General features: G+C 47.1%; 1 protein-coding gene across 1 annotated transcript in view; it reads left to right on the top strand.

Moving 5' to 3' along the window:
• LOC115099202 (solute carrier family 12 member 9-like) overlaps positions 1–11,446 on the top strand; it is a 460,475-nt gene extending 449,029 nt beyond the window's left edge. Inside the window, exon 11 of the mRNA XM_029616633.1 lies at positions 11,001–11,446. Within this exon, the coding sequence (XP_029472493.1) occupies positions 11,001–11,132 (132 nt within the window). The 3' untranslated portion in view covers positions 11,133–11,446. The remainder of the gene's footprint in view (positions 1–11,000) is intronic.
• The last annotated feature ends 1,238 nt before the right edge of the window (positions 11,447–12,684 follow it).

The following is a 12,684-nucleotide window of genomic DNA, read 5'->3' as shown; positions in this document are numbered from 1 at the left end:
GTATGGCATTTTCTTATGTTCTTATGAACAAGATAAGCCAGATAAACTTACCCGGTTAACTTAGCAGAGATAGTCCATGGCCCAGCCAGGGCTTAGTTTATAGTTAGTTGGATAAGTTAGGCAGATAAGTAGCTCCATCCTGGAACACCCCATCCCAAATCTCACTTATGAGGCTAACTCTTTAACCAGATAGGCCACCAATTAGCTGGGCTGTTTATCATTGCAGCCCGATATTCATACAGGGCCACTTTCTCAGTAAAGCCAGAAAACCAGCTAAGGAGCGCTGAATATCAGCCCCATTGAGGACTAGAACCAGGAAGCAAAGGGGCCCAGGCAGTAAATCAATGCGCCAGCAGGGAGCACAGCCCGAGGTAGGGCAGAAATGACCAATATGGACTGGTCCCTGCGGGGCTGCTCAGCACAGGGAAGCACCTTGATACAGCCAGTAGAGAGCTGGCTGGACTACAGTCCCCTGGAGGGAGAATAACTCCTCTGGAACGTGTTCTGGAACTTGTCTTCTTCTCCCGGACACTTACAGACTCGGGGGGGGGGGGGGGGGGGGGGTCTCCTTTACTGGAAAGAACATATGCCAACCGAGAGGCAAGACAAGAGACGGTATCTCAGATCAAAACTTAATGCCGTTTAACATTAAGCTGACTGCTAAATGCATTATACGTTGATATCACCAGCTCCTTGCCTAAAGGAGAGTGATATTCCCTGTCTGTGGGTGGCTACAGCACCAGATCGGGTGAGTTTCGCACAGTCCCTGAGCTATAGTAATAAGACTGATGAGCTCAGAATTCAATGGCTATTTCTATTATCTTGGCCTAGATGACTTCATCGACTTTTGCATCAAAGCAAGCCCATATCAAATGACAGAAAGATCAATCAAGTCCTTAAAACCTGGGACAGAAGGCCTGTCTTAAACAGAGACTCCTTATTACTCATCTCTCATCCACTGCATTCGGCAACTGCATCTGTACCTCCGACGATCCTTAATGTCTCACCCAAGATAATAAACAAGCAGGACACCAGTTATGGAGATTTGAGGGGCCTTTCCTCTGCTTACATTTTGTTTTGGGCACAAAGAGTGACATTCTTTAAAGGTAAAAGGTCTGAACATTTTAGGGACGGAGCGTGAGAAGTGTTTGTCCATTGACACAGATACATAACATGTGGGTCCTAAATGCTATCGCTGTGGTCTTCCTTCAGGGATGAATTGTCTTATGAGTGAGCTGGTCTGCCTGAAGCTTTAGTGCTGGCCTGCACCTCTGCAAACTGCCTGGGAGGAAGAGAAGCAACAGGATTAGAGAGCAGATTTGCTCTTTTTTTTATTGTGCACTGTTCTCTCTATGCTGGCGTCAGCCCCCTCCTGTTCCCTGTAAAACAGGGCAGGAGGGCCTGGATTAGGGCATAGAGTGGCTCTTCTGTCTACTCCAAATTCACCCCCTCCACCCTGTTCTCTGCCAAACAGAAGAGAAGGGGATAAATGAGGGGGGGAAAACAGTGCTCAGTCTGCTCCACACTCTATCCCATTCCTTGCAAAATAGAAGGGAAGGCCTTGGCTTAGGGAGCAGAGTGACTTTATTCTTCCTCGCTTAGCCTGCTCCAGCCTCTGAAATTCACTGTGTTCCTTCTGTGCCCCCTCCCATACAATAATTTCTGGAGCCGCCGCTGCTTCTTAAAAGTTTTACGGTGGAATGCAACGCGGTGCTTGTGGTGGTGCTGCTGTTTCCCTCTGAAATCCGCACTACAAGCAGTAAATGCATCGCCACGAAGCCAAGACAGGCCTCCGGTCTCCATCTTAACCACGTGGGTGATCCGGCAGCTGCGCAGGGAACTTGGTTTGGCTGGTAGACAGAGAATTACCTTCATACATCCAAATCCTCCGGCCAGCCCAGAAAATCCCATCCCCCCCCCCCCCCCCAGCCAGACAAAGACGCGGCCGCAGAGTCAGAGCGCTCCGCCCGTGTACTCCCGACAATTTCCCCCCTCCAATAACCAGCAGGCTGGCAATATTCATTTTAATATTGAACTGCTATATATTGATTAGAAAAGAAAAAAGAAGAGGGAAATTGCCTGGGTGGCTGCAAATAAATATATGACTTGCCTGACATTTGCTGATGAGATTTTTGGCTAAAATATGATGGATTGCTTCCTATTAGCCCTAGAGCAGCACAGAAGTGAGGAAGGCTTTCGCAGGGGTTGTTGCAGGTACTAGCAATCACCCTTTGTTTCCAACAGAGAGAGAGAGAGAAGGGGGTGAAGCAGGAGGCCTGGGTCCTATTAATAATACATCCCCCGTGCAGTGCAGGAGCGCGGCTTTGTCTCTGGATCTCTGTGCTGCTCGCTTGCACTTTCGGGGGGTAAAGACCTCACAGGCGGGGGAGGGGGGGAGTGAAAGCTTGCATCTCGGGGGGACCAAGCCAAGTCCCCGTCCCCCCAGAGCTCCCAGATCTTTGTAAATCAATCAGATCTGTCTCTATCTACATGACCAGGGTGGCTTATCAGCACAATTTTCGGGGCTCACTTCTTAAAAAATATTTTGCTTTTAGTTTTTTTAGATTTGCTTTTAAATCTTTTTTTTTTTTCGATGAAGTAAACATTTTGGGTGTTGGGAGTTTAGATGTTTGACTGCCGTCTCTTTTTATTGTGTTCAAAAGTGGATTAACGCCTGTAAGAAAGTGCTGGGCCTTCCCTCTATCTTTTCGGTCCTTGGGAGTGGGTTAGTGGGCCGCTGTTAAAAGTGAGGTGCACAGAACCGGCGAATCAGCAATGGAGGAAGCTCATTCCTCCAGTCAGGGTCACGCCCCATAGCTCTAGAATCCTCTGTTCAGCCTTGAGCAGAAGCTTGGGTGACCTGCAAGCACATTGTGACGTCATCAAACATTGTTAAGGCTGGCCTTCCCATTGGTTTGTGCGCCAAGCTGAGTCAATCACCAAGCTTGATTTTTCTCAATCATTTTATATCTCTGATGACATCTTATCAACCTACATTTTCCAGTGATCTGTGATCTACTGTATATAGAGATAAGAAAAATGAGTAATATGAAAAAACAATGACATCATAAGCCACATGACTGAAGACTGAATGCCCATTCAGCATCGGCACTGCTATTGATTTCCATAATATTACATGGTGGTTTATATAGATAGGCAGATATATATATATATATATATATATATAAATCAGATTAACACTCCAACCACTTGCATGGGATTTTCAGCAATTTTCAAGAATTAGATTTTCTTTTTTCAGTATTTCTCTTTTCTTCTTGCACCTGAGGTATTCATGTTATTGGATGGGAGCTGGGTAATACGCAGAACCCTTAACACCCCGGCAGTATGTGTTGTTAATTCAGGCTCTATCATTTTCTGAATTTAGAGTGTCTCTACTCTCCTAAGAACCATTTTCTGGGAATTGGAGTCCTTCTAAATACTATCTCCCCGGTTTACGTGCAGGATCTCTTGGCTTGCTACCCAATAAGAATGAATGGGACACCTCCAGCTGTGCACTCTTGAGTTCATAACATCTTCAGTGGGGCTTATTACGGTTTGCTGAGGTCTTAAGCAGAGAGAGACCATCTTCTCAATGGCATGTGCTATGACACAACTCAAACCCTACCTCATGTTCTGTAACGATGGAATTTGCCAGCGTATCCGGAAGGTAGTGCTGGACCTTAAAATGATCCTAGATCCTACTTGGGATCTGCTGTATTCTGTAACAAGACAATAAAATAAAAGGGAACGAGCCAGCGAAGGATCAAGGAATGTGCAAAAGCAAGAGGCAGGTAATGGGTCTGTCTCCATGGCAGCCTCGTCCAAGCCTGCTCCTCAAGAAGGGTAGAGAGAGTTTCTAAATACAGACTCCTGCCTTCAGTGGACTGATGTCAGTCACTTATTACACCTGAATGGCAACGGAGAGCTTTACAGTCGGCACTTTGTTTCTGATTTTTCTCCACAGTGGCAAGCAAGGCTCGCACTAGTCCACGGGCGCCGATGCAAAGAACGGGAAGGCACGGATTGTCAAAATGAATGGTTTGAACTTCATTTGCCACCCAAATGAATAATCAATCTTAATCCTTCCAAACAAATAAAAATCTATAATGCCACGCTGGATTTGTTCGAGAGTAATGCAGAGCTGACATTCAGATATCAATACCGCGAGCGCATTACTACCAGGACAGAGGAAAATGTCTGAGGATGAGCACGAGTGGTCTTTTCAGAGTTTAAACTTGTGAAACCGCGATAATAGCATTCTAGTGCTTCCATGTTATTTGAGCAGTAATCCTCCAGCAGAGCACAGGGCCATTACTGGCATTTAATGCCTGGTCTGCTGCGGTCTGATGAAGGGCATTAATTCACAGTGCATATCAGGCCCAGAGATGATTACAGGTTAAGGTGTCTGCAATAATGGTTGAGAGTAGAAGGCACACACACACACGTGTTCTGCTCAGTGCCCAGGCGTTCAGTGCCTGTCAGGACTTGGTCAAAAAAATTGGGGGAATGTGGGAAGCAACCAGGAGCAAACTGGGGACCTTGTATGAAGCCTCTTTCTCTGACGAGAGCTAGAACAGGAAAGAGTAAAGAGACAAGCGATGAAGGGGAGGATTTTAAAAAAAGAGACAGAAAAACTCATGAACTATATATTTTTGACTTTCCTGTAAATAAATGAGAAAGTGTGAAGGCATCTGTCTGCCGGATGCCGCTCATCGGGTCAACGCGAGAATGATTCAGAGATGCCGACGTGTGTGGGCTCGCGGGTCCCGTCTTCTGTTGGCAAGCAGGAAGCACGTTGACCAGCCGGGTGTTGTAAGGGCTAGTAACATGGGCTGTTATTAGTCATTCCCTCTTATCCTCTGAGAGGTCCTGCCGACATTATGGCATCCTTGTATGATGGTACAGTGATTCCCAATGGATCCCGGGAAACGCTACGGCCATAAAGTGCAAGAAGAGCACGGGGAAAGATGAATTGTTGGAGAAAACGGGGGCCTATTTCATCATTACCTGACTGCAGACAAGCGAATGTGTGGCAACACACTGCTGTTCAATTTACGGCTGAAATGTTGTCTTTGCCACCACTATAAAGTTGTCATCCTCCAAAACCAGAGCAGGAACTGGAGCAGAATTTACTGCTGGAACTTATGTGAAGAGTTAAAATGCCGGGCACGGAGGGACTTCACAGATGGATAAACCATTTACTGGGGAGAAACTAAAAGGCAGGAGAACGTCCAGGATGTGAGTTTTGAACGTGTTCTCTGCCTATAACTCTCTCTATGACCTTGGCCATGTCGTCTTGAAGCCAATGTAATAAGACCCACGGTGAAATCGGTGCTCGTTGTTTCTGCGTGATTTTTTTTTTTTTTTAGCGTGTGCAGAAAAAGCGAATGCCTCCGCGGGATGTAATAAAGGGATGGCGTGCAAAACAAACATCCTTGCAGAAATGCATGCTAAAATGCGTGCTGAAGGCCCCATGCAATAAACCGTGTATGAACTCGCATTCATGGGGGTGACCTGTGATTGATTCTCGGTTGAAAGCCTTTAAGACAATAATGAGTTAGTGGTTAGGCAGTGGGGCTGAAGCTGTGTTAGAGCAATGTTTTACCCCTTCATGATCTGTCACTGTCGCATGGGAGCTATAATGGCGGATGCCGGTGAGTGTGGGAAATGCAGCCAAGATTTGGAATGGACTCATTTTGAAATGAGCATTTCTAACGCTTAATTTTTCGACCTCTAGACAAGCTCTTTCACTTAATTCCTGCCCTGACCCAGGCACTAAAAAAAAAAACAACCCTCACTAACGCCAGTGCGGCTCTATGCATTGCCCATGAATAGTTAATTGTCTCCTTTGCATGGCATTAGCATGGGCTTCCGCTAAATCAGCCGCAGCTTTTTGAGTGGGTTGCGCGCGCGTCTTCCTGTGCCAAGCGCTTTATTACACGCAGGCGTGAGATTAGCGCAGGAAAACACACGTGACGCCGCGTGCACAAACCCAAGGCGGCGTCTCCTGCAGCTTTATTGCATCGCTCCCACCTGTTTCCCCGGTGCTTCGGTTCTAATTCCAGCTCTGGCGCTGCCTTGGCCCTTTTTATCTTCGCATGTGCCAGTTTTATCCAGTTGTTAACTAGTTTTTAAGAGCTGTAACCACTGTTCCTTCCCTACGTCTTCCGTTTGGATGTTTTCATGCACTCCGGGTGCCAGAAATGTGCCGCAGTGCCAGGTGCCCCCAGAAGCGGCGACGCGAGTCCTGCTGTAAATTGCACCGGGATCCAGTGTGAGTTCATAACTATCATCTTACTCCCAGCAGCATTATTACTCTTAGTACTATTAATAGTGACCGTGCAACTGAGATCATTCAGCCAGGACAGCCTAGTGGGTTGAGTTTTTTTTCTAGTTAAAAATGGCCTTGAAAAAACTGTGAAAGAAACTGGAGTGACAGAGGGGAGAGGCAGCTGGAGCTGAGGCTGTCTGTTAGCACAAAGGAGCTGCGGTGGTGCTGGTGGTGGTGCTGGACGGAAGACGAGCACGGACTGAATCAAACCTTTGAAAGGCAGCGCGAGGGAAGAAGAAGTGAAGGCTTTATCTGCCAGTATTTTCTCTCTTTCTGTTTGACACAAGACAAGGTTGATAATTAATCACTGCTGGGGCTTCGCCACTATGGAACGGCCAATTTGAAAGATTATCTGCCAGAGGGAATAGATCAGCTAATAAAAAGAATTATTTCACTTGTACAGTAATTTGTCTTCTTCCCCTCCCCCCACCTGGCACGGTGCGGTGCCCATCTGTAGGGTTTGGGTGCTAAGCAAAGCAGCTGGAGGGTTGTTTGTTTTTTTTTTTACAGAGCCGAACCCCGCCGAGCTGCACCCAGGCCGAGGCACACGACCACGTCAGGACCACGCGCAGCTTAAGTGGCGTCCCCGAGAGGATAGGGCACATGCGTATCCCAAAGAATGGCGGGAACCCCCCCGAGAATCAGAGCTGTCAGCAGGTGCTTATGTCTTTCAAGCTTCAGATGCAGGGGGGATACCTGACTTTTGGTCTTGAACTCTTCCCTGGTCCTTCTTGGAGAAGAACAAAGCATCACTGTAGATCATCTCCTATCGACGGGATTACTTGGCCTGTTAAAAGGCCTAGAGGACCAGAAGGCAGCGGTATCTTTGATTGACGTGCCTTGGTTACGTGCCAAAATCTTTCCCACCATGGGAGACTTTGATGGTTTTTTTTCTGTGTGTGATGTCTTTTTGAAACACAAATTCTATAAGAAGAATACATTTTTGGAAAAACCAAATCGTGTTCTTCAGTTTATTTTAAAACCCAATGTATTCATTATTTTTTCCTTTTCAGGTTGGATTACTATACCCAGTGATCCATGCCTTACACCTAACTTTGTTTTTTGGGGGGTTTTTTCAGTAGTCCTTGGGAAGATCCATTGGAATCCTGCACCTCACTGCTCCCTATCAGGCTGAGCGCACCGTTAGCCCCCGTCTAGACATGCGTTTTCCACGTGCTATTATTACCCCTTATGTAGTAAGGGGTAATAGCGCGAGGAAAACGCAGTAAGGGGTAATAGCGGGAGGAAAACGCACGTCCAACCCCCCATAAACTAATAGCGTCCGCAGCATGCAAATGCATGTTGATGGGCCTATTAGTTAGTCCCGCGCGATAAAGAAAGCAAAATGTGCAGCCAAGCCACACATTTTACTCTCAGAAATTAACGCCTGCCCAAAGGCTGGCGTTAATTTCTGCCGGCGCTGGGGAAATGCACAGAAAAGCAGTAAAAACTGCTTTTCTGTGCACCCTCCGACTTAATATCATGGCGATATTAAGTCGGAGGCCCCAAAAGTTAAAAAAAATAAAAAATCTGCCGGCGGCCCGCAGGTTGGAAGGCGGACACTCAATTTTGCCGGCATCCGTTTTCCGAACACGTGGCTGTCAGCGGATTCGACAATCGATGCCGGTAAAATTAAGCGTCGGCTGTCAAACTCGCTAACAGCCGCCGCTTCTGTCAATAAGGAGGCACTAGGGACGCGCTAGTGTCCCTAGCGCCTCCTTATTACCGCAGGCCTTCATTTAAATACAGAATCGCGCGCCCAGGAGAGTGGCCTGGGTGCGTGTCGGGAGAGCGGGCGCGCACCTCGGAGCACCGGCTCTCCCGCGAATTTTACTGAATCGACCCGTATTGGATCTCATTTTTGCTTTTTCCCAGGCTTTGTGGATGGCTGTATTAAGGAAGAAGGAGAGCAGTGTTCCTTGCCCTAAGAAGCTCTTGACCATTTTAAAGTATGTGGGAAATGCTGTCAAAGTGTTCCTTGGTGAGCAGAGTGGTGTTTCCATTGTGGCGTAGCTGTACTGTTTGGCATCTGAGATATGGAGGAATGGAGAATTCTCCCTCTGCAGACAGTTGTGTCGCTGTCCCTAGGTTTCGGACCTGGGTTCCTGTGTACATTTTATCCATAGCCTATCAAGTACCATAAGCGTCCCCAAACAGCCATGCCTTCAGCAATTTCAAAAACTGCAAATAGTCCTCTACCTGGCTTGTTTCAAAAGCTGTGCTGCCAGTCAGGTTCTAAAAACATCCAGGGCACGGGCTCAAAGGGTCCAAGCAGCCGACGTTCCCTAGATAGAAGAGGCCAGCGGGCACCGCTCAAACACCTTCCGTTTCCATCGCGGGGGTTACAGGAGGAAGAGGGCCCGAGGAACTGCAGCTGCTTAGCCAAGCTGAGGACCTTGGGGTCCTCCTTTGACAACTGTGCGGTGCACGGAGAATTGTTTGGTTTTTTTTATTAATAGAGGCTGCTGAGACTCTGGGGACTAGCTAACAACCCGGGCCCCTGCTGCCAGTGGCTGCTAATCTCAGCTGCCAGGGAGCTGGAATCTCCCAGGGAGTGGCAGGGATTGTACCGCTGCGTTTCTTGGTGTGGATGGGCAGATGAGAGAGGTCTTTTTCTGCCATTATGTGCCTGATGCTGTACTTTTCACACTATCCCTTATTATTATTATTATTTGCAAATGTTTCCCTCTCTTTCCTCACCCTTTTATTTTAATCGTTCTGTACAGCTGACAACACGTGTAAAACTGTCATGCCAGTCAAGTTATCTGAATCTGAAGAGAAGAGACGACTGAGGGGGGATATGATAGAGGTGTTTAAAATCATGAGAGGTCTAGAACGGGTAGATGTGAATCGGTTATTTACTCTTTCGGATAGTAGAAAGACTAGGGGGCACTCCATGAAGTTAGCATGGGGCACATTTAAAACTAATCGGAGAAAGTTCTTTTTCACTCAACGCACAATTAAACTCTGGAATTTGTTGCCAGAGAATGTGGTTCGTGCAGTTAGTATAGCTGTGTTTAATAAAGGATTGGATAAGTTCTTGGAGGAGAAGTCCATTACCTGCTATTAAGTTCACTTAGAGAATAGCCACTGCCATTAGCAATAGGTTACATGGAATAGACTTAGTTTTTGGGTAATTGCCAGGTTCTTATGGCCTGGATTGGCCACTGTTGGAAACAGGATGCTGGGCTTGATGGACCCTTGGTCTGACCCAGTATGGCATTTTCTTATGTTCTTATGAATCTTGCAGACCTAAGGTTTCGAGCTGGCACATGCACAAGCAAGGGATTCTGGCTGTAAAGTGTTTATTCCCAATGGCTAGCCTTTTAAATGTAATGTGTTGCAATACTGATAGGCAGTGTAAAGCATGGAACACAGGGGTAAGAGTTGTCTGCAGACGATACTTTTATATAAGGTTCATCAATATTAGCTGCAAGCTTTGGGGCTATAAAGTCCCTTCTGAATGGCCTGAGGAAGGGACCTCAGTCCTCAGCTGTCTCAGAAGCTCGCCGCTCTCAGTTTCTTTTAAGCCTCACAAGGAAGCATCTCCACTCAAGGGTTTTGTTGGCTCTCTTTTAACAAATTTTCTAGCGGAGCAGTATCCATTCCTTCCTCTGCCCTTGCTCTCTGGAACTGGTGGGTCGTCCATAAGCACAGTGCAGCTCAGATTAGATTCAGTTTTGGATTCCTTCTGAATTTTTAAATCCAGGCTGCATCAAAATCCCAGCTTTGTTGCGCTCAACTCAACCCCCTTTGCCTTGGCTTGGGTTTTTTTATTCAGGCCATCTTGGGTTTCTGATGCAGGGAGACCTAAATTTGCTGGGTCTTCCGACAGCAGCAGGGGGAGGGGACGAAGGTTTCTTGCCCTCGTGCAGCTTTCTGCAGTTATGGAAGGTGCATCTCCAGCAGGCGGGTCACCCGTGGCCAGATTTCCATGCCAGGACAAACTCTGGATTCTTAGTCGAGCCGATGTGATTTAGATTTAACAGATCTTAGGGCACAAGTAGCCCCATGAGTGAAATATATTCACAGGTGGCTGTACCTTGGAAGTATAGGATCCAAGGTATTTTCAGCCATCCCAGGTGAGGCCTCCAGAATCCTACGACTGATTTTCAATACCCTGTTGCCCCCTTCCCATCACCACAGCCTCCCTCTCCTTTCATGCAGCTACTAAATTAAAGGGACCATGAAGGAAAGAAATGTCTGTGATTAAATGCTGCTCTCATCCTGGTATTTACAGACAGGCAGTTTGTAGTTGGCTGACTACAGTCAGGGGTGGTGAGAATAAAGGACCCATAATGTTAATTAGCACAAGGTAATTAAAAGCACATAAAATGACTCACACTTCATTAAATTGCCTCTCCAGGCTTTGTAAATACATCCAGTGGGAGAGTTAACCCTCCCCATGGCCTCCACGTGGGAGTCTATTTATCTGTTAACCCTGCCTTATTTCTGAATAATAGACACAGAAAGAGGTTGAATTAGCACAAATTTGAAACTTGCCAGCAGCAGCAGCAGCAGCCCCAACTCTTCTAAACAACAGAAAACGCCAGTTCCTGGGCTTCCTATGTCCATACCCTACCAGTGATTCTACCTGTTTATAACCCACCTTTCCAGTGCTGTGCAGTCTAGAAATTAATGTGTAGTTGTTTTATTTTTCAAACTCCAGGCACCATACTGGAACGAGACTGCAGTGGTGCATCAAACCATCTCGGGGGCCAATCACCTGCGACTGGTGCTACAGATCAAGGACATCCCAAGGGCTCTCCGATATCATCAATCCGAACAAAAAAAAAATTAAAAAAGAAAAACACAGAAAAAGTAATATTAAGAGACTGTGAGGGAGTGTATAAGAATCTCCCCCCCTTAAAGAACCGGCCACATCTGTTCAGCCCAGTCCTTCTTACGGGCCAACCCAGCAGGAGATTCTGGGCCAGGGAGGAACTCCCTCAGCCTTGGATAAGAAGGCAGGGCCCAGAAGGGTTGAGAGGCCCAGGAGAAAAAGTAGATCACTGAACTGTAAGTTATTTTGCCACGTTTGTTTTGTTGACCTTCAAAGAAGAGCAAAGCTGCTTTGTTTGTCATTTCTCACAAATAAAGAGGTTTATGAAAGATTTTGCCAGCTTGAAGTCTCTTCTCTGGCTACCGCAGACCACTGGATATTCTTTCTCTGGGGCCTAGCTGCAGGGACAGGCCAGGACGCCATTAGAGCAGGCAAAGGAGACTAGCCCCACCTGAAGCAGCTAGGGAAACACCCCATTCGTAAGGACAGATAGGCCAGAAAGGTTTTTTTCTACTTTTCTGTAGTTCTCCTTCTCCAGAGACTCACCAAGCTTGCAACTTGCGTAGGTGAAGTATCAAAGAACATGGAGCGGCTGGTACATGTCCTGGCAGCTACAGAAATTAGTTCAAATTTTACATGAATAGTTCACCCAGCAACAGCAGATGGCTGGCACAGATTGCTCAATCTGCCACAACCCAGATGAATCCGTTACCTCGTGTCCTGTTTAAGCTGAAGGCAGAGGAGGATCTGGAGATATTCCTGCACAACTTTGAAAGGACCTCCCACTTGTCAGGTTGGCCAGAAGACAGTTGGAACATATACCTGGCAAATTTTGCTCATGGGCAAAAGCCAAGCAGCATTTCAAATGGCCAATCTGAATGGGAGGGCCACCTGTGTGGAAGTCAAGAGCCACCATCCTAGAAAGAGCTGAATATAACTCAGAAATCTACCAGCAGTAGTTCCAGCAGGACATCCTATACCTTGGGGAAAGCCCCCAAAATCTGTTCCATCGTCTGAAAGATGCTGGCTGGAAGTGGCTGCAGCCGGAGACAAAGACCAACCTTGAGGTTACCAAACAGATGCTGCTGGAACAGTACCTGGATGGGCTTGACTCGCCCATGCAGAATTAGGTCTGCCAACATCCAGGGCTCACTTTGGAAAAAGCACTCGACGTAGAAGACGCCTTCCACTAGGTGCAGTTAATGCCCAACGTGATACACAGAGGCCAGAAAGACAGTCCACATGGCCTCCCCGGCACAGCAACGAGAGTGGAGTACCCCAGCAACAATCCTCTGAAGTGGACGTCTCGTCTTCTGTACCCAGGCCACCAACCACAGCTTCTCCCACTTGCTTTAACTGTGGATTGAGAAGTGATTTGGCAAGGGACTGTCGATATGAGAGAGGCAAAGTTATGGACGTCAGCTTGGTGACACAGCCAACACTGGAGGGTAAAGTCCATATGGATAAAGCAGGGACAATCCTCAAATCAAAGTTAAAAAGGAGCCGTGGAGATACTGGCACAATCCAGGAACGAGGGTATGGATAGTTTGTCCTTCTGTTCCCTTTTTGT

Source organism: Rhinatrema bivittatum, chromosome 9, assembly GCF_901001135.1.
Source record: "Rhinatrema bivittatum chromosome 9, aRhiBiv1.1, whole genome shotgun sequence".
Classification (NCBI taxonomy): domain Eukaryota; kingdom Metazoa; phylum Chordata; class Amphibia; order Gymnophiona; family Rhinatrematidae; genus Rhinatrema; species Rhinatrema bivittatum.
The sequence above is the reverse complement of the archived record's forward strand: the minus strand, read 5'-3'. Positions and strand labels throughout refer to the sequence as shown.